The sequence below is a fragment of the Eurytemora carolleeae genome, unplaced genomic scaffold (genome assembly GCF_000591075.1).
Source record: "Eurytemora carolleeae unplaced genomic scaffold, Eaff_2.0 scaffold457, whole genome shotgun sequence".
Lineage (NCBI taxonomy): Eukaryota > Metazoa > Arthropoda > Copepoda > Calanoida > Temoridae > Eurytemora > Eurytemora carolleeae.
Window position 1 is genome coordinate 124,548 of NW_019396346.1, and position 20,886 is coordinate 145,433.

The 20,886-nt window shown below is 31.0% G+C and overlaps 2 protein-coding genes across 2 annotated transcripts in view; both read left to right on the forward strand.

Moving 5' to 3' along the window:
- The window catches only part of LOC111701421 (uncharacterized), a 43,712-nt gene extending 33,186 nt beyond the window's left edge, over positions 1 to 10,526 (forward strand). The window contains exons 13-23 of the mRNA XM_023472702.1: positions 146 to 209; positions 1,607 to 1,673; positions 2,541 to 2,620; positions 3,590 to 3,631; positions 5,032 to 5,103; positions 5,712 to 5,823; positions 7,619 to 7,650; positions 8,828 to 8,911; positions 9,323 to 9,371; positions 9,775 to 9,819; positions 10,319 to 10,526. Of these exons, the coding sequence (XP_023328470.1) occupies positions 146 to 209; positions 1,607 to 1,673; positions 2,541 to 2,620; positions 3,590 to 3,631; positions 5,032 to 5,103; positions 5,712 to 5,823; positions 7,619 to 7,650; positions 8,828 to 8,911; positions 9,323 to 9,371; positions 9,775 to 9,819; positions 10,319 to 10,378 (707 nt within the window). The 3' untranslated portion in view covers positions 10,379 to 10,526. The remainder of the gene's footprint in view (positions 1 to 145; positions 210 to 1,606; positions 1,674 to 2,540; positions 2,621 to 3,589; positions 3,632 to 5,031; positions 5,104 to 5,711; positions 5,824 to 7,618; positions 7,651 to 8,827; positions 8,912 to 9,322; positions 9,372 to 9,774; positions 9,820 to 10,318) is intronic.
- A 196-nt stretch (positions 10,527 to 10,722) lies between these two features.
- Positions 10,723 to 16,979, forward strand: LOC111701422 (uncharacterized). The gene is made up of 6 exons (XM_023472703.1): positions 10,723 to 10,909; positions 12,877 to 12,961; positions 13,300 to 13,620; positions 15,505 to 15,578; positions 15,963 to 16,184; positions 16,894 to 16,979. The coding sequence occupies exons 3-6, from the start codon at positions 13,490 to 13,492 to the stop codon at positions 16,947 to 16,949; spliced, it is 483 nt and encodes a 160-aa protein (XP_023328471.1). The 5' UTR covers positions 10,723 to 10,909; positions 12,877 to 12,961; positions 13,300 to 13,489; the 3' UTR covers positions 16,950 to 16,979.
- Positions 16,980 to 20,886: the final 3,907 nt, after the last annotated feature.

Sequence of the window (20,886 nt, forward strand, 5' to 3'; positions counted from 1 at the left end):
GCAAAATTTTTTTGGATAAAATTTGATGGTATCTCAACAAAAAATTGAGCCCGATCGGTTCAGCCGTTTTGATGCTTATTCAATACGCCCAAACAACAAGTCAAATATACATAAATATTATATAATATAATTGAATATGTTTTAGGTTCAAGTTCTTCAAAGTCTGAAATATCTCGTCACGCTCTGGAACCAGAGATATATAAAACAAGGCAGGCTATAGAACAATATTATCTAAAGAACTGAAAACTAAAAAGAAACTTAAAAACGATAAGTTTTTGCAGCAAAATCAAATTTTTTAATCCCTAGATCTTTACTTCCTTAAGATATTGAAAGCTTGATTATTTTATCTAACAGTATTCATGGTCTACGAAATCGGTTTGAAAGGACAACATATAACAAATTTGAGTTTTGGGGCAAAAAGTCAGCTCCTTAATGATAAAATACGGTTAACTTTTAAAATTTCAAATGTTTAAGAAACGGGACTGATTTGAATCAATTCTATTGATGTAAACTCTCATTAAGAGTCAGAAAATCAATTAGAATCACTTTTTTCTAAATTAAATTAAAGAGAAAACTTTATTAAAAAATTCAAGTTTGTGGCAAAATTGTTCAAAATTAAGGTGGACAGCTAAGATCCGTGTTTAAAACCACTCTTCATAGAAATTTGATACAAAAAAGTAAATAAAAAAGTTAATCCGGTTTTGTTTACTCTTGAAATAATTACATTTTTTTAAATCAAGAACTTTGAAATTTTGAGTTAAAAAGGATGGCAAAATACATTATTGTTCTAATTTTTTCATGTAATGAATTGCCTGGGTGAACTGCAGAAGTTTCCTATACTCTCCTGAGCGCATTATTAGTCTCAATTTATTTTTGATAATCAAAGTTTGTGTTTGAGTAAATGCTCTTTCTCAAGAATACTTTATTTGATCAAATTCTCTGCATTTCCGCCTTAAACATTTTATTGGAACAATTTACTCGGAAAAACAAAAGTCATGACATTTATTTTCAACTTTATGAATTCCAAATAGAATTATGAAATGCATTTGATGCGAAAACTTTACACAGTTAAAATTCGTTTTAAAGGAATTTAGAATAGGTTTTAACAGTCAAAACTTGTTGTTTCTAGATTATCAGAGAAATTTCGAAGTACGGGAAACCTTTTTTTGGCCTTATACCTTCAAAAGACATTTCTAAAAGACTGTTAAAGGGATTGTAAGGGTAATCTCTAGTGACCCTTCATATAAAGATGACAATGATCGATTTACAACGGTACAATTTCTGTGTGCGCTTGAGTTCAGACTGAACATAGTGCACTCTAAATTACAAGGCGAGCGGGGTTCGATAAGTTTTCACGCACATAAATCTGTCCTCGACGAACTGTACAGAAAGGTTTTAAGGGCACTCATGTAAATCTTTGCGTAGAGTGTCACATGAAATTAAGCCTACAGTCTCAAAATATTTTTTTGATATTTTTTCTTTCAAAAATAGTTTTTCTTATAGTAGGGGTTAAAACTTGTATCACACTTTCCTATTTCAACCCTAGTGTCAACATTATAAACTTTTTTCAAATATCTAAAATAATCTTGTTTCTATCCCGGTTTAGAAAAGATGAGAATTTTATTGAATATTTCAAAATAGATCGGTCCAATGGAACTGAAAAGCTAGTAAAGGTAAGTTTTTTCATCAACTTTAATTCTCTTAAATGATATTTTTCTTAACTTGAAAATTTATTCATGAACTTTCTTTTAAATGATATTTTTCTTAACTTGATATTTTTTTATGACTTTTTTGCTCAATATTTTTTTTAAGAAATTGTGCATTTTGCCAAAATTTGCAGTTATATTAAAAATTTTGAATTTTCCTGAAAAGCATAGTTTTAATTTTTATCATGAAATACCCCCATTAACACCTTGTGAAGCAGGGTGTTCCAATGTTATATATTTAAATATTTATATTCAATGCAACGAAGAACCCAGAATATTGTGAAATTATAGGTATACACTACATTTAAATAATATTATGTAAAGTTGATGCTAGTTTAAAGCAAATAGACCACAGGCCGAATTTAAAGAATTTAAACAGGGGCTCAAATATGAGACGCGGTTCAAACATAGTTGTTTCCACTTGAAACTGTATTAATTGTTTCAAGATTTGAGCCGGCGCTCAATTTTAACTATGCTTTTATCGGATCAGCGACGCGGTTTAAATTCTTTAAATTCGGCCTCTGTGTAACTTTGCTTAAACGATTACAGCTGTTAATATGCATCCCAACCTTAACCAAACAACTAAAAACCTTTATGAGATGTGATACCATCTAATGATGAAAGAACTCACACATATTTTAGTAAGGTTGGGTAATGCATAAACATAGATTTTACCACTAACGGAAAAATGCCTAAAAGCAAAAAGTGGCTAAAATTTTAACTAATAAATTAAAGTGTCTGTGAACAGTACTGCTGTGTTGCATCTTTAGAAAAATAGAATGTCGTCTTTTTTCAACAGTTGTATGGCCTGTGGGTGGCACTATACTTGTCTAGGTTGGAGATGGCGCTCATTATGTTTCTGAATCCAAGGAGGTTGATTTAGAGGAGGAACGTTTATTACAATCTGCCACCAGGTAGAAATATCAGAATGTACTCTTTATACCAAAATGGAAGTACATGCTTATTTAGGAGTAGAAGTTAAATGGCTGCCAAATAAGCGACATTAAACCGCTCATTTGTTTTTAATTTAACTGCTACTGTCACAGAAGGGATTTTGCTGAATATAAGCGATATTTTCAAATTTCGTAATTTAGAGATTAAAACAATAGCCACATATAAAAGGCTGACGTCAAAAAATTATCGATGGTGATCGCGAATCTTCTTGTTTCTATAGCTGTTGCGTCTAAAAAGAGAAACAACTCCTATCGAAGAACGTAGCCTCCATACAACTTCAGAAAGATGCAATGTTCGACTCGGATCGTAAAAAATCAATTTAATTCCAAACAAACCATTCAGGCATTACAATCTATAATCATCGATAATTTTTAACACATTCGTATAAAGTTGACATTCATAATATTTATGTTTCATATACGATGTACTTTAAACGACGATTTTTTATTCAGCTAGTTATCTTTGGAGTCTCAATTCCACGTGGAACTCACGAAGCATCGAGACAGAGACACCTATAGCGGCCAAATAAACTTCATTCAAAGTATATTATAAAAGAAAGAAGGAAAAAATATTTTGAAATATCAACTTTATACGAATGCGTCGAAAAATTATCGTTGATTATAGGAATAATATTTGAGTGATTTGTCTGGAATCAAATTGATTTTTTTACGATCTGAGTCGAATGTAGCAACTTTCTGAATTTGTATGGACGCTACGTTCTTTGGTATGAGTTGCTTTTAACAATTTTCTCCTTATAGACGCAACAGATAGAAGTAAGATTTAAAGTAACAATCACCATCGAATATTTTACGACGTAAGCCTATACCCCTTTCATTTTTTGCGAACACTACCTTTAACATGGTATTTTGAGAATAAAATATTTTAATTTTAATTTTTTGCTCTTTTCTTACTTGTCGAATTTGTTTTAGGTCACCTAAAATAACTCATGTAACTGCTCAAACAGAGAGAAGGTAAGATTTTAATAATAATCAGTGAATTTGTAGAAATGTTTTTTTTCCTGTGAATTTAAATTTATTTCTAGAAATAAGCTAAATCTTAAATATACTTTTGAATTCACAAAACTTTTTTTGTGGTTCAGCCACTTCGCCTCAGCTTGAACCGGCGACAAGAAAAGCGGTTTAATCACTTCTGCGCGATTCAGCTACTTTTTGCTATTTATTAAATCTATTTCCTACTATTAAAAAGGCAATAGCTCAAAAATTTCGATATTTCAAAGTTTAAAGATAAAGATAAAGATAAAGATAATAATTTTTGGAAAAGGATCTTATAAATTATAAATTATAAATTTATTTGACATTTAAATAATATTTTAAACACCTTTCCTCCTTTCCTGTAAACATTCTTTTAAAGCATACTGCATTTAATCCTTCTAGCAATTTAATGAGCGGGGGAAGGCAAGCAGCGGTCATAAGCCACAACATTTTTCATTTCCATGCCACATAGTAGCTTTTTTGTTTTCCGGCAGCTTTGAGCTACAACGGTACAGTCTTCCATGCTACAGCATTTAAGTCTTCCGGCAGTTATTACGTTTTTAAATAATGAATTTAGTGCATTGAAATTGTGATTTTTCAAAAATCCAGCGACGTTATGCAAACGATATAAATAAAAAAAAACTTTTTATTTAAGTTTTAAATTGTAATAATGTAAACTGCTAAACTTATTTCAATCTTTCCTCTAAAATAGCTAAAAATTATTTTTGAAAACATTATGAACAATAAAAATAATGCACCATAACAAATTCTGAAAGTACAGAGTGCGCTATGATAACCGAAAATTTACATTATTTAACGAGAAAAATTGCAGAATAAGTATTTTTTTTGATGAAATCTTAAACGTTTAGGTAATGAGAGTTAATATTGCAATTTTTCTCATCTTTTCTTATTCTTTAGACTACCCCAAACAATTTGTCTCGGTGCCCACAATGCGTAAAATGATGTAAAAGTTTCTTTGTATAATGTAAAACAGTTTATAACCTGAACAGTGAAAACACAATTCATTGATCTTTAATAAACTTATAAAATGTCATAAAGGTATGTTCTTTGCGTGTAAATACGGCAGGATTTTAAGAAATTCTAATTTCAATGCCCTAACTTTATCATTTAAAAACGTAGTAACTGCCGGAAGACTCAAATTCTGTGAGACAAGAAAAAATATATGTGGCATTAAAGGGAAAAATGTTGTGGCTTCTGGCCACATGCCTCCCCCCGCTCATTTGATCGTGTATATTAGAAACAAAAATAAGAAACATTCAACTGTAATCAACAAAAATAAGAAACATTCAACTGTAATCAACAAATATAAGAAACATTCAACTGTCATCAACAAAAATTAAAGTTTATTTTTTTTCCAGACCCAAAATTCCCGTTACGCATACAGACTCATGGCTTGAACGCCATTTTGGATCAAGCAGTTCATCTCTAAGGTAAAGTGATCCAAAGGATTGCAAGCATTGACGTTAAAACTGTTCAGCATTTTGTAAAATAAAGCAAGAAGCAAGCGTTTTATTTTCATAAAATGTTCAAGTAAAACGTGATTTAGAGAGTTAAAACCAAAGACCAAGGCGTTGCGACGGTTTTAAAACTGGACATTTTTTAATCCCTCTTTGCAACCCGTTGGTGTAAACATTTTATATTTAAAATTTAGTCTTTTTGATTCAATAGAATTTATAGTTTGATAAATCGAAGGTGGTTGATATCGGGTTGCAAATATAAAAGGTTTACAAAACCTGAGTTTGTGTAAAAACTCAGTTCCTTTCAAACAAATTTGTTCGCCAAAAGTTTCTTCAAAGCTGTCTTCGTTAAGGAACTGAACTCTAACGTTTTAATCCTAACATTTGTGTAAACTGATGTCGTAGACCATGTATCTTACAAACTATGAATTCTGTTAGATCCAGTAGGATCAGAGTTTGAAGTATAAAAAGGTTTCAAATAGCCATTTGGATTAGTTAAAAAAGATTTCAGTGAATATTATCATTTTATTTCGGAGAATATCAGATAAAAAATTACTGATTAATTTTCTTTCTATCCATAGTAGCAGTTCTGTAGATCTAAGCCGAGGAGGCGGAGGAAGTGGACTCCGCCGCTCCGCCTCAATCTGCGATATTCGCCCTCTCACGGAGACTAGTAACGTCTACTACGCAACAGTAAGTTTTTCTAAATATTTTAAAACGTTTTTAAGAACTATATTTTCAGGGCGCTTCGCGCCCCATTTCCTTCAAAAAATGTTAACTTTTAACTGGTGTTGCTTTGAAAGTCGGTCAATTAAAATTATTTTTAAATTTTGACTGATTTTTCTTTTTGAATTGGCGCATTTTCAAAAATTTAATTCCATCTACTCTCCAGGAATTTTTATCTCTCCGATTTTGATATTCAATAAACCTTCCCTGGGTTCCTTTGAAGTCCTACACAAAATTCGGGCCCGATCGGTTCTGCCGAGTTGAAAAATATTGGATAAAAACGGACAAACAAACAAAAAGACATGGACTNGATTCTAATCCCCTTGGAAGATATATATTGTGGTAAACCTAGAATTTTCATTAGAACCTCATCAAACATAGACTTAGCAGGATTCTATATAATTTCATTCAAATACAATTTCATTAAAACATAATTTCATCAAAACATAATTTCATGAAGAGATGGGGAAACCGATTCTACCCCCGTGCTTTTCTGGATCAAATTGGGACTGTACTTAATCAGACAACTCTTTTAAGAGTACACTTGTGAATCGGACATTGCAATCTTTGCATTGTCATTTGAAATCACTTTGTATACAGTTCCTTTTAATGTAGAAATAAAGCTGGGAGTCTATCGTAGACCTTATCCACCTTCTATTTAATTTCTAAAGGATGTGTCACAATTTTAAACCTTTGTCTCTTTTTTTTAATATCAATATTTGTACTCCAAGACTAAACATTGATTATTTTTAATTGTGGTTCTATAAAGTAGCTCGTAGAGGGATTTTGTTATAGATGATGAAATGGAGGTTTGATTGTAATTAAATTCGTAAATTTGAACATTTGACCCTATTCCTGCTTGGGAGGGGGTCAATTTGACTCCCCCCTTGTAGTTTTTTTTACATAATTCAAGAAGTATTGGTCAGAGGCTGTTGAAATTTTCTGACTTTTCCTACATACCCAAAACCCTCTCTTTAAGCCTAAAACCGGGCTTTACTAACTGCCTGGATGACTGCTTTTTCCTGTAACAAACTAAATCTTTCTTTTGACCCACTTCCACTTGTCAGATTTTGATAAAATTTAGCTTTTTGGAAAGCCTATGACATAAGGAAACGAATTGCACAGGTTTTACGAGAAAAAAATTTACATTTTTTGCAAACAACAGTTGTCAAAGGAAATTTGCACATTTTTAGTTTTTCTTGATTAAAAATCAGGTTATTTAAAATTTTGCAAAATTTTTTGCATATTTGAAATGGCATGGTAAAGGGCTTTTCAAAAATGTATAATTTTTCATTTTTTGGACAAATTTTTTTTTGCAAACATTTTTACTATATAACTGGATTTTGCGATAAAAAATTCAATTTTTGTAAATTTGCAAATTTTGTTGAAGATTCTAAAAGTAGAACACAAGAGCTTTCCAATGATGTATCATTTGTCATATTTGGACATCAAACATGGAATTTAGAGGGGGGGGGGGTCAAATTGACCCCCCCCCAGCATATCCTGGTTTTCAAGTACCCCAGCATAGATAGGGTTAAGATAAATAATGAAAGAATGTTTTATAAGTTAATTATCAAGTACAAATATTTAATATATTTTATTTCTATAAAATGCATTTACAACTGTACCCTTCAAATATTGCTCTAATAGGGAATGAATGAATTATCAATGAAAGGTTAAGCTGTTGTGAATCCACTCTCTTATCTTAAATGGAGGATCACTTGAAATTTCGTCTACAGTCCCTTAATCAAATGTTTTTTAGGTTCGCAAAACTGGGAAAGTTCCTGTTCCAAGGTACTATTTTAAATGATTAATTTTAAGATTTTGTTAAAAAGGAATTGAGTATTTGTCACAAACTCAAATTTTCCAATTGCTACAACTTTGAATCCTAATTGTGTAAACCTGTGATATTTCAAACTTAGCTTGATTGATCTAACAGAATTCATAGTTTGAAATATTTGAGGTCTAGGACATTAGGTTGCAAGGGTATAGGGGTTAGAAAACCTGAGTTTGCTGCATAAACTCAATTCCTTTAATGTTTACTCTACAAAATAAATAGGATTGTTTTAATGTTTCCCAATTAATTACTTTCTTTAAAACGCTTTAACTTCTCGTTCCAGGTGTTTTACTTTGACAATTTTGTTCATAAAGTAAAAGTGAAATCAGGACAAAATGCACCAATAGTTTATGTGAGAATGTTTATTGCATTGTTTGTTGGGATTGTACGGTGGTAGGCGATTATATCAATATAATGAAAGACGACTTTTTTAAGCAAGCTTAATTGTTAACAAGCCTTATTTACAAGTTTACAGTAATCAAAAAAGAAGCTTTTTTAACGTTTTTGTGTAGCCATACTGTTAAAACCCTATCACGGTTGGGGGGGGGGCGAAGTTCCAACCCCCCCTCCCCTGTGGTTTATTCTGGTTAACTTAAAAATGGCCTATATTAGAACGCTAAAACCTCTTCACTTTTTCACCATTATAGTTGTTTATAGTCCAATTTTTTTATGCATAGGGTAGGGTGAAGAACGGTCAAACGGCGGGTCGGTGTTTAAGAAAATCAGAAATGGCTAATAACTTTTTTATTAATTATGCTATAGGACTTGAAAATGACTTGCAAAATGGACATATAATAACATGCGGCATATTTTGATATTAATAATTTAATAGTAATTATTTTGAAATTTATTTCTACATACTTTTTGAACTTTTTAAAAATCCTTTCTTACACCCTAACTAGTACAGTTGGACTATGGACATGTATCACACTCCCATATCTCAACTTAAGGGTAAAATCATAGGGAGGGGGGTGGAAAACAACCCCCTCCCCAACAGTTTATATTAGACAAAAATAGACCAATTGGGATAGGTTTAAACTAAAAGCTTGATCAAAATTGAAATCGAAAGTTGTCTTCAATATATTGGTATTATCACCTACCACCGTATCTGTATTAAAATTGTTCATATTTCAGAAGAAAGAAGAAAGATGATTACTATCTGGAGAATAGAAGAAGCGCTCATTTTACATCTTCCGGTCACCCTGTCCCCCCTCCCAGGTTAGATATATCCGGGGTTACATATTTTTATGACAGATCATCCCCCCCATCCCCAGAGGGAAACATAAAATGATTTAACAGTCATAATATAAACTAGCTTAAGTGCCCGGCGTTGTCCGTGGAATTGAAAAAAATCTTTAGAAAATTAAATTTTTTTTAAAAATTGTTTAAAACAAATTTTTGCATTTGGTAACCCAAGGATATTCAAGGGTTATTTAAAAAAATGTCAGCCAATTTGGTTCAGCCGTTTGGCCAGCTATAGTTAACAAATATATATTGATTTATATAAGTCAAGAGCTTTACTATATATAAAAACTTATACCTTCATAAAAAATTCAGTCAACCACACCACTCTAAACAATTTATCAAGATATAAAATTTTTTATTTAAAATTTTTTTTTTTTTTTGAAGGAGAAAGAAGAACACTGATTCGGATTCTTCACAATACATGTCTAGAGAGGTAAAAGTAAACAATATGTACTGCAAGTACTTGCCTAGGGTAGTAAATTTAAACAATACGTACTGCAAGTACATAGCTAGAACTATGTTAACTGTACTGCAAGTACATGTCTAGAGAGGTAAATGTAAACAATATGTACTGCAAGTTCATGTCCAGAAAGGCAAATGCATGTAAATGACTACAGAGGTAAATGTTATATGTACTGCAAGTACATGGCTTTAGAGGTAAAAAGTTAAATACAAGTACAAAAGCAAATGGTTCTTAATTTTAACAATTTTTATAAACCTTTAATATTTATATTTTTTCTTTATGTCTCTTTACATAATTTCCGAGTAAGTTCAACATTTTATAAAATTCATAAAATCAATTTTTAACTTTTTTCAATGATATACAATTATTTCAGAATAATATCTACGAAAGCACTTCCGGAACTCTGAGACGAGAAAAAGTAATTTTTTTCGGAAAAAACTTTTTTTGACCACTTGAAAAATTGGAATTTATCTGGAAAGAAAATTTGTTGCAAGAAAATTCCATTTTATAAATGAAAATATTTTGTAAAACTTTTTTCCGCATTTTGTATTTTATGATCCCTGCAGAATAACATGTTTCTATTTACACTGATGAAAATAAAAAAAGGTTTATGGTGCATCTGAATATTCAAATCTTTGAAAAATAACAATAAATGAATTTGGAATTGAATAAAATAAGATTATCTTAAAATTGATACAATGTTTTTCCATATCCATGAATGACTTTGATTTAATAATATTATTTTGGTTTTAATCAGAAAAATAGAATATTGGAGCTAAAATAATCAATCTGAAAAAAACTAACAAAAATGTTTTAAAATTGCTAGACAAAATTCGACAATAAGTATTTTGTTATATTTCTCTAGAAACCTGAGTATATTTATGGAACTTTGAAGTATTTTTGTTATATTTATCTAGAAGCCTGAGTATATTTATGGAACTTTGAAGTATTTTTGTTATATTTCTCTAGAAGCCTGAGTATATTTATGGAACTTGAAGTATTTTTGTTATATTTCTCTAGAAGCCTGAGTATATTTATGGACATTTGAAGTATTTTTGTTATATTTCTCTAGAAGCCTGAGTATAGTTATGGAACTTTGAAGTATTTTTGTTATATTTCTCTAGAAGCCTGAGTATAACAATATTACAATTTATTTACATTTTACAATTTTACAATTTGTTTACATTTTACAATATACAATTTATTTACATTTTACAATCTTACAATTTGTTTACATTTTACAATATTACAATTTATTTACATTTTACAATATTATAATATCTTACATGTTACAATATCATAATATCTTACATTTTACAGGGATGATATTGACGAGGTGGAAAACAATAAGAACTCAGTAAACAGACATCATTACTCTTCCAGTCAGAACATTGAATCGTCCCCCCAGTACACAACGAAGCAGGAGGATTCCCTGAGACGAGTTGAGATAGAGAATGAGAAAAACAGACAGAGTAGAAGTGAGGAACAAAAAAGAAGGATTAAACAAGGTGAACACGAACAAAATAAATTTTTTTTAAATCAGGAAACTGCGCTTATAAGTAAAAACCACTTTTTGGGAGAGAATTTTGGAGAATATATTAACATCTGACTTATTATACTGCATAAACATTTTCTTTAATTAAGGAAAGTCCTAAGAGCATCAAAAATGATAAGTATATTATATTAATTAAAGGGAGTGACCGGCCATGTAAGGTAGTTAAACGGAGTATGCAGTGTTGCGGAAAACTTCTTTCGGATTCATTTGAGAGATATTAAACTTTTTGATGATCTGTAAATCCTGAGTTTGAGCGCAAATTCGACGTTCAAAACTCCTAAAAAAACTAATTCTGAAAACGTATCCACCCCCAAAGTAGGAATTTTGAACGTCGAATTTGCGCTCAAACTCAGGATTTACAGATCTTCAAAAAGTTTAATATGTCTCAAATGAATCCAAATGAATGCATACTCAGTTCAACGACCTTACATAGCCGGTCACTCCCTTTAATCAACCCCTTATCTATAATACTTTTAAATTTTGCTTGTTCGTCAGGGTGTTTGTATCCAATAATCGCCAAAACGGCAGAATTGATGTATGGTTTTTAGATAGTTAACATGGAACAATTATGCATAGAAAAAATGACGATTTTTTAGTTTTAAAATCTATCCATATTTATAACAAAATCTGCAAACTTTTGAGTTTTACAATTACAAAAATGGTCGTCTAAAAAGCAACCTTCATACGTTTAAATTGTTGCTGAATGAGGAGCGTATTTAGATAAATATGGCAAATTCCTCACTTTCGATTTACATAAACATTCCCTTTATTATAAATAGAGAAACTTAGTAACATTTTGACATCATGACATTGTTTCTGTTCCATGAACTAAACACTCAAAACAAAGTTTTAAAAACAAAAAAGTTCTAGTAAAGGAAAATATAAAATATCTGTTGAGTCACAAACTAAAAGTAATCCCATTGGAAACCAGATTAATTTCAATCTACAGAGGTGTTATCTGAGCTTTAAAAAATACGACAAATTTGTTTTTCTGAACTGAAAATTGATTATTTTGAATTTTTTTTTTTTACATGATTGACTTGAGGATTTATGCTTATAGAAACATTGAAGGAAACAGACCAGATTCAAAACGTTTAGTTAAAAGCGTTAAAAAGACGACTTTTATTAATACATTGTTGATCCCTCACATGTGTTTTCAAATTACAGGTTTTTAAAGTAAACAAAAGTTAGCTGTAAATTGTATACTTCGTTGACATCTTTATGAGTTGCTGCTGTTTGAAAGCTTAGTGGAAATCAAAATTGAAATCGAAAGTCCTCTTAATTATATTGATATATACGACGAATACCGTACGGATATAAATTTGTTGATTTTAAAAGTCACTATAGTAAAACAAAGATATCTGAAATGGATATTTCTAACATTTATTTAAAAAAAAGAAAGTTTTGAAATATTTGCCTAAGACAGGGTTAAAATTGGTTGGTTTGGAAATTAACAAAGGAATTAATGATGAATATTTGTGGGCACTTCATGGGAGTGTTGTAGAGCTTCATGTTGGTGGAGCAGATCAACAGGAACTGGAACAACAGGGCTTATCAAAATTAGTAGGTAGAGATCGCGGCTTGCCATGCTGGCTTTGAGTGATTATGTTGTCTCTGGAATGCATGATGAACTGTGAACCCTCGGGTATAAGCATGCCTGCTGTGAGCTGAGTATCTGTATCATCATCATGAAGGAGTCAAAAGGCTCTCTGTGTCGGAGCTGTTACTAGCTCTACTCTCCTAACCTGACTGAGGGCTGGGATGTGTAGAGGGGTGGGGAGGGGGAACAAAGGAGCGAGGGTGACATGTGGGCGGACCGGCGGAAATAGATTCATACGTCTTGAAAATAGTCAACGGCATCTGAGTCCATAAAATCGTCTTCCTTATAATTCGAATTTGTGTTAACAAAATTATTTTTAGGAGAAACGAATACTGATAAATATTATTTTGGACACCCTCTTACTACCAGCTCCAGGCAACAGTTTCATCATTCTTCAAACTCCAGGTTTATTACATTTTTTATTCAAAGTTTTTTCTTATGCCCTGGCCTCTAACTCTAAATTTCTTATGATTTGGAAACCTAATAGTTTAACCCTTTGATATTTCAAAGAAATAGAGTCTTTGCCACAAACTCTGATTTCCCAATCCCTATATCTTTTCAGTCAAATGTCGACCTTAGATATTTCAAACTATGCATTTTGTTAGATCAAATAATTTAATTTTGAACTATCAAAGGTCTAAAAGAGCATAAAGGAAAGCTATAGGAATTATATATTTTAAGTTTGTGGCAAAGAATCAAAGAATCAATCTAGCTAGCAAAATTTAATGTATTTTCTTCTCCAGAAGTTACAGCCCCGCTCCCCAGAAAATAGCTCGAAGCTCTAAGATCCATCATCAGAGTACAGGGAACATCTACAGCCAATCAAGAAATTATGGTTCACAACCACACCACCAGGGGTCTGGTAGCATCCAGCCGGTTATACGTAGTTCAAAATACCACCACCAGAGCACCGGCAACATCCATTATCCATCAATGGAGCGGAAGTCCCACCATCAAAGTACCGGAAATATATACAGTTCTCAGACCTTGGAGAAGAGTTCCAAGGTGCTAAGGGGCAGTACAAGTGACATTTACAGGGTTCCACAGACAGCAAAGTATAACAGGTAAGCTCAACCAAAAAATTAGTAATATAAAAATAATTTGCTGAAATACTATTTAAAGCCATGTATTTGGTGTTGTAAATTCAATGCAGATCGAATTTTACGAGCAAAATGTAAATGATATTTATCATAATTATAAAGACCATCTCTTTTTAATCACCTTGAAGTTGTAAAAAGATGAAACTTGCACATGCATATTTTTTGGCCGTATTATATTTAATGCAGAATAGGGTTTTCACGAAATGACCATATTTTTGCGCATAAATCGCAATACGTTTTGTGCGTTTTTGCGCTATGTTTCTGGCGTAATTTGCGCAAAACCGAATGTGTACTGTACAACATCTAACAACGTTAAGGTTTATTATAAAATGTACAAACCAAAAAAAAAAATAAGATATGAGTAAGATAGAAATTTTAAAAAATTAAAAAATTAAAAATTGATGTCTGAATCTTTGTGTGGTGTTAACCTTTGATATTTCAAATCAAAGGATCAAATTTGTATACAACATCAACTTTGAAGTGTCGCAACGCCTTGACTTTTGAATTTACCTCGACAACTCATGTAGACCTAGACATATACATTCTAAAAATGCTCCGTGTCTTCTTCTTGCTTTAGCTTAAAAGGAGTAATTGCCAAAAAACTGCTAAATTTTTTGTGTGAGAGCGTTTTCATCTTAATTTGCAGCGTGTCAATATGCATCAGGTTGCAAGGTAGAGTTTTAGGCAAGTAATCAGTTCATTTTTAAGCATTGCAATTATATTAAAAAAAGTGCAATATCACTAATAATTAATACAGTCTATACCTAGCTATATATAACATTTAGGAGAGAAGTTTGTACCGAAAAATTGATCAAAATAGAAGTACGCAAAAGTGGAATAGCGCAATTTATATTTTTTTTGCGGAAAAATGTAGAGCAACGTAAGCAAAATTTTGTGCCTCCCTTTGCAAAATTTGTTCAAAATTTTTGCAAATAATTATCTCCTTTACACTTTGCTTGTCTGTCTGTCTGTTTTTTTGTATCCAATAAAATTCAAAACGGCTGAACTGATCGGGCCCAAATTTTGGGTGTGACCTCACGTGACCCTAGGAAAGGTTTATGGAGGATTAAAATATTCAAAAATTTGTGTTTTAAAGTTTTTTTTGTTTTATGTAAACTTTTTAAAATGCACGAAAAAATTATTTATTTATAGATAAAGTAGCTAGGTAGTTGAGACATTGCATATTTATCATTTAGTTTTGCAAACCAAGATGTAAACCATCTCACACAAAACTCAAGCAGTATTTTCCCAATTATTTCTTTACATCTGAAGCTAGACGAAAGCGTAGTGTATTTTTTAATGTATATAAATAGGGCCAAAAATAAGTATAAGTGAGTTGGTGTTGTGAAACCAAAAGCCAAGGCGTTGCGACACGTTAAAGTCAAGGCTAAGTTTCATCTAAGTATTAATTTTATTTAAACTCAAGTATATTAAATTTAATGGAGTTCTCAACGTTTTTTCCGAAAAATTCTCATTTATACATATAGTTATATCCCCTTATCAAAGAAGCAGAATTAAATCTTTATCTCAGAAACTCTTCTGTTAACACTCAACACTCGACACCTGATAGTACCTAGTTAAATACAATCCGTCTTATTGAGTTTTTTTAAGTTACAAATTTAATTCTAAAAATGTGCTAGGACATCCTTGGGAAATTGCATATTTGGGAAGTTGCCAATTGGAAAAAATCCTTTGGGGAAAGTACCTAAAATTGTTCATCTAAATAGCTTTTGAGTACGATGAGTTCAGTTATGATCTACATAGAGAAATTTACTTTAATCCAACGTGATACGGTTTGAATTTCTTCGAACAGTTTGCAACAAAAACATTATATTTCTTATTGTCTAGGTCCCGAGATATCTACGCGAGTAGTCCAAAAACAATCTCCAGAGAATCAGATATATCAGCCAATTACAACCAAGGTGAACAAAATCGTAAAATCAAAAATATAAAATTTCTCATTATTTTTATATTTATGCAAATGCCAGGAATATGGCCGTATTGTTTTCTGAAAACCAAGAAGAGTACGACCATATTACTAAATTAACTTGACACGTTTCTCAAACTCAACTTTTCAAATCCTTAAATCTTGGCGACCAGATGGTGTAAATCTTTAAAACTTTAACATTGTAGATTTAGCAGAATTCTGGGTAGAACCAAGATGATCTTTGTTTGGTTTAATAAATTGACTTGACAAGAGAAAAATTAGTTTTATAGGCTATTCTAGCTTTTCAGAGAATCATAAACGCAAAGAAGTTGTAAGATTTTGGTTCAGTCCTTTCTTTAAATATATACATAATGTTTAGGAGAGATATACAGAACTACGCAACGAGAAGCGCACAGTAGTTCTAAACCTAAGGAAATATACGCAACCCCTGTATCAAAAGAAGTTTACGCAACACCGATATCAAAGCAGATTTACGCAACTCCACATTCCAATGATATTTATGGAATACCGGCATCAAAGGAGCTTTTCTCAAGACGGCAACAGTCACATAGAATTGTATATTCGACAGAGTCCCCTACCGGTAATAATTTTAACTATAAACTGTTCTTACAGCTGTATAATAAAGGGGAAAGTTGATTGTTTTTCAAAGTTCCATAAATAAATTTTTTTTAGTATTTTTAAATTTTAAAATGTAAAAAACTATTGTTTTGGCGCCATATTTATGAAGCGAAATATCAAAGACGACATTAATTATGCTTTAATTTAATCATCACTCAGGATTAATAACAACTGCCTCAAACTTTTTTTAAAGTATTTAAAACAATTGAGATAAAAGAAGAACCATGCTATAACAATTGAAAATCTACAAAGAACGCATCTCTATGCATTAGTTTAAAGGACTTAGAATTTTATAACTTTCGGAATATTAATTAGGTATGTAGTGCTTTAATTTTAACTTTTAAAATGGCCAGTACTATCACAAGTTATACGTTATATCTTATTCTTTGGGGTTTAGTTGTTGAAAGAGGGTGAGTCCTGAAACTCTGATTTGATCATTTATACTGGGACCGAAATATAATTGAATGAAAAGGTCGCTAAACCACCTACCGTCGGTTCAAATCCTGTATAACGGATTCAAAGTTTAAGATTCATGAGGATTTAAATGGGTGATTAAGAAGTTGAACCAGCGTTAGGTGATTCAGCAACCTTTCTCCAATTCATTAAGTTCCGATCCTGTTGTATATATTCTAATGTTTGATTTAATTTTTTCTAATTCAATTTGTTCTCAGGTTCTCCGTCTACGAAGTATAGAACTAAGATAGTTCTGAACGGTGGTCTGGAATAATCATACCAATCTTTATCCATCAGGAGAAAACATGCCAAGGAAAGAAAATTGTGTCAGACAAATCTTTGCTTCTTTTCTCCGATTAAAGGACTACAATTATTTCCTCCGATATAAAAGAACTAGTCTTTTCCTCCGATTAAAAACTCCGGTTTACTCCGATTAATTAAATATCTTTTCCTTATCTACTGATTTCCTTCAATTAAAGAACTACAATTATTTCTTCTAAAATTAAGAAACTACTACTTTCCTCCGATTTAAGAGCAATATTCCAATTTGATAAGCTCTTATTCCTCCGATTTCCTCTGAAAAGTTAGCCCAAAATATTAATATATTTTTGCAAAATCTACTTGTCATTTATTAATATCGATATAGTAAAAGATGTAAAATTTTCTAAGAGTTTCTATATTTTATAAATCAAATAATTTTCCAGCTTCCAATCAGCCCTGATTCAGAGCTAGACCCGAACTGAATGAAAAAATTCATTTTCAATTTTTAAAAGAAAATCATGGAAAAAAAACTTGAAAAGATTTAACTTTAAGGGCATTAATCATTCATATTCTAGAGATTTTCTGTAAAATGTGAGCTCAAGTTTTTATTTGAAACAACTTTAATTCAAACGAGTATATATAAATACTCATAAATATGAAATGTTATTGTAAATACTAATCTAAATAATAACACGTTAACTCAAGTTTCAACTCATCTAATGAAAAATTCTATTTATTTTTGTAGCATTTATTTATATTTTGTGTATTAATAAAGATTAACAACTAAAGAAACATTATTTAAGAAAATAAATTTAAATAAAATATTCATTCAGAAATTGATAAACCTTGTGAGAATTTTAAAAAATTATAGTTTTTCACATCTCCATCACCAATTGAAATTGTACAAAGCTCGTTGGTCATAATTAATTTAAATCGATTTAGATAGATGATTCAAAGGAATTTTCTAATCCCTTTATCTAAAAAAATAAAATACCTTAGCATAAAACTTTAAAGGGAGTGAGCGGCTTTGAAAGGTAGTTGAACTGAGTATGCAATGTTGTGGAATACTTCCTTCGGATTCATTTGAGACATATTAAACGTTTTCAGAATTAGTGTTTTGAATTATTAAATAACGACGACATAAAATGTAAAAAAGTTCTACTTTAAACTACAGACGTCATGTATAGGAACAAGTTGAGAAAATTAATCTTATCATCGGCCACAAGTAATCTTGTTCAATTATTAGTTTCTATTTTCTCATTATTCTGCAGTTTCTCATAATACACAAAGATTTTCTGCAGATTTTCTAGAATTATTATTGAAAAGACGACATTTGAAGAATTTGAAGAAATCTGCGAAGAAATTCAAAGAAAATAAGAAATTCAATATAATAACGAAAAAGAAACAATCGATTTTAGCATTGATTTATTGACAAATTTCTTTTAAGAAATATTTTCCACACCCATCTAATTAGATTACTGTATAATTTTTATTTATTTTTCGTTGTCGTTATTTGATAACTAAAAAAACTAATTCTGAAAACGTAACCACCCCCAAAGTAGGAGTTTTGAACGCCGAATTTGCGATCAAACTCAGGATTTACAGATATTTAAAAAGTTTTATGTCTCAAATGAATCCGAAAGAGGTTTTTCACAACACTGCATAATCAGTTCAACCACCTTGCCGGCTAAATTGCTGCATAAAGGCTCAGATAAAATTTAAAACTTAATTGCTTAAGTCTGTATATGAATGTTTCAGTCTGTATAAGAATTTGGCATTACACTTCAAACTACAGTAAATTGAAATGTTTTGTGTTTTTAACTCATTTCTCTCATTGGAAAGCTAAGAAGAATAAAAATGTTTTTAATTGTTCATTTTTCTCCTACTTTTGCCACTCCTGTATGCCGAGTCCATTAGCGCCTGATCCAATCAGGGTTCAGCCATGTGTTTGTTGTCTATTCTGAACCAGTAGAAACTGAACAAATAGAAATGGTATGGCGGTAACATCTATCTTTCTATCTATCTTATTATCCAATCAGAGATATGAATCCTTTAATCCGCGCTATCAGTAAATGGAATTATTTACTTCTACCGAAACTATGCGTAAAACCAAAATCAAAATGAGAGGAGCAAAGAAGTCACAAAGTCGTACCAACTCAATTCTATTTTGGCACTGGTAATTTCCTAATTTAGTGTTTTCGGAATACCCTCCCCCCCCCTTCATCTATATTTTAGTTTAGCGCTGGGACCAGGTATAGTCTTGTCTTAGTTATAATAAAAAGAAAACATTTATAATTATTTTTTTTTATCTTTGAAACCTCTTCACTAATTTGCAAATCGAACTATTCTTGCGGGACTAAGATATCTATTTAAATACTTTGCTTGTCTGGGTATCTGTTAGGGTGTCTGTCTGTCCATTTGTATCCAATAAACAATTCGAAAAGAAAATTCCATACAAGACTAGTCTCACAGACTGCAAAAAAGTGTTTTATCTTTTAAGATGTAACCCACCCCATTGTACATAAATGAGGGAATTTATTCTCCACTTAAGTTTAAATGAAACAATTTCAAGTGAAGTGTGAGTCCCTGGAGATAAATCTTAAATCTGGCGGAAAATTAGAATATTTGTCAATATTAATAATACACGGCTTAAAGGGACTGTATAGAGTGTAGACATAATTTCCAATGATTCTTTATATTAGAATATTTGTCAATATTAACAATACACTTCTTAAAGTGACTGTATAGAGTGTAGACGTAATTTCCAATGATTATTTATATTAAAATATTTGTCAATAATAATAATACACTGCTTAAAGGGACTGTATAGAGTGCAGACATAATTTCCAATGATTCTTTATATTAGAATATTTATCAATATTAATAATACACTGCTTAAAGGGACTGTATAGATTGTAGATGTAATTTCCAATGATTCTCCATATTAGAATATTTGTCAATATTAATAATACACTGCTTAAAGGGACTGTATAGAGTGTAGAAGTAATTTCCAATGATTATTTATATTAGAATATTTGTCAATACTAATAATACACTGCTTAAAGGGACTGTATAGAGTGTAGATGTAATTTCCAATGATTCTTTATATTAGAATATTTGTCAATACTAATAATACACTTCTTAAAGGGACTGTATAGAGTGTAGATGTAATTTCCAATGACCCCTTCTACTAGAATATTTATCAATAATAATAATACACTGCTGAAGGGATTAGATTAGAAGTAAGTTATATTTACTGACTGTTCCAGTTGAATTTATCATTGTATTCTATTCTTACCCTGGTGTTTTACCTGAACCTTTATCTTTTATCATTGTTTTTATTATACTGCATTAGAACATATTTCATCATTCTACTCAACAAACAATTCTGGGAATTTGAAAGAAGAGTTCTTATCAAGAAAATTTTTATATAGCTCCTTAAAAAGACAAAAATAATATAAGGGATTAGGAAATTTTAGTATGTGGCAAAGAATCAATTCCTTTGAGTTTACTTTGAGCACACTTGCTTCTGTTGAGAAAAGGAAATTAGTTTTTACCACTAACACGATTTTTTTATTTCCTTAATCTTTGCAAACCGGTCAAGCTATGAATTCTGTTAGATCAAATAATCTAAGTTTGGAATATCAAAGGTTGCAAAGAAATATGGGATTTGGAAATTTTACCTCTGGCAAAGACTGAATTCCTTTGGATTTACTTTTAACACCCTCACGTAGTCTTTGTAAATAGATTTACAAAAAAGGAACTTTAAACGTGTTTATGTTTTCACATAGACCAGGCTACAATAGTAGGATTCATCACTTTGAACAAATTATTCATTTAATTTTCCGCATTTTCTATTTTTCTACATACCTGTAGATTATAGTGAGGTGCAGTTTTGACAGTTGTCAAAAAATGTAAAAGCCTAAAGTCCTATTTTGCATGTTTCTATG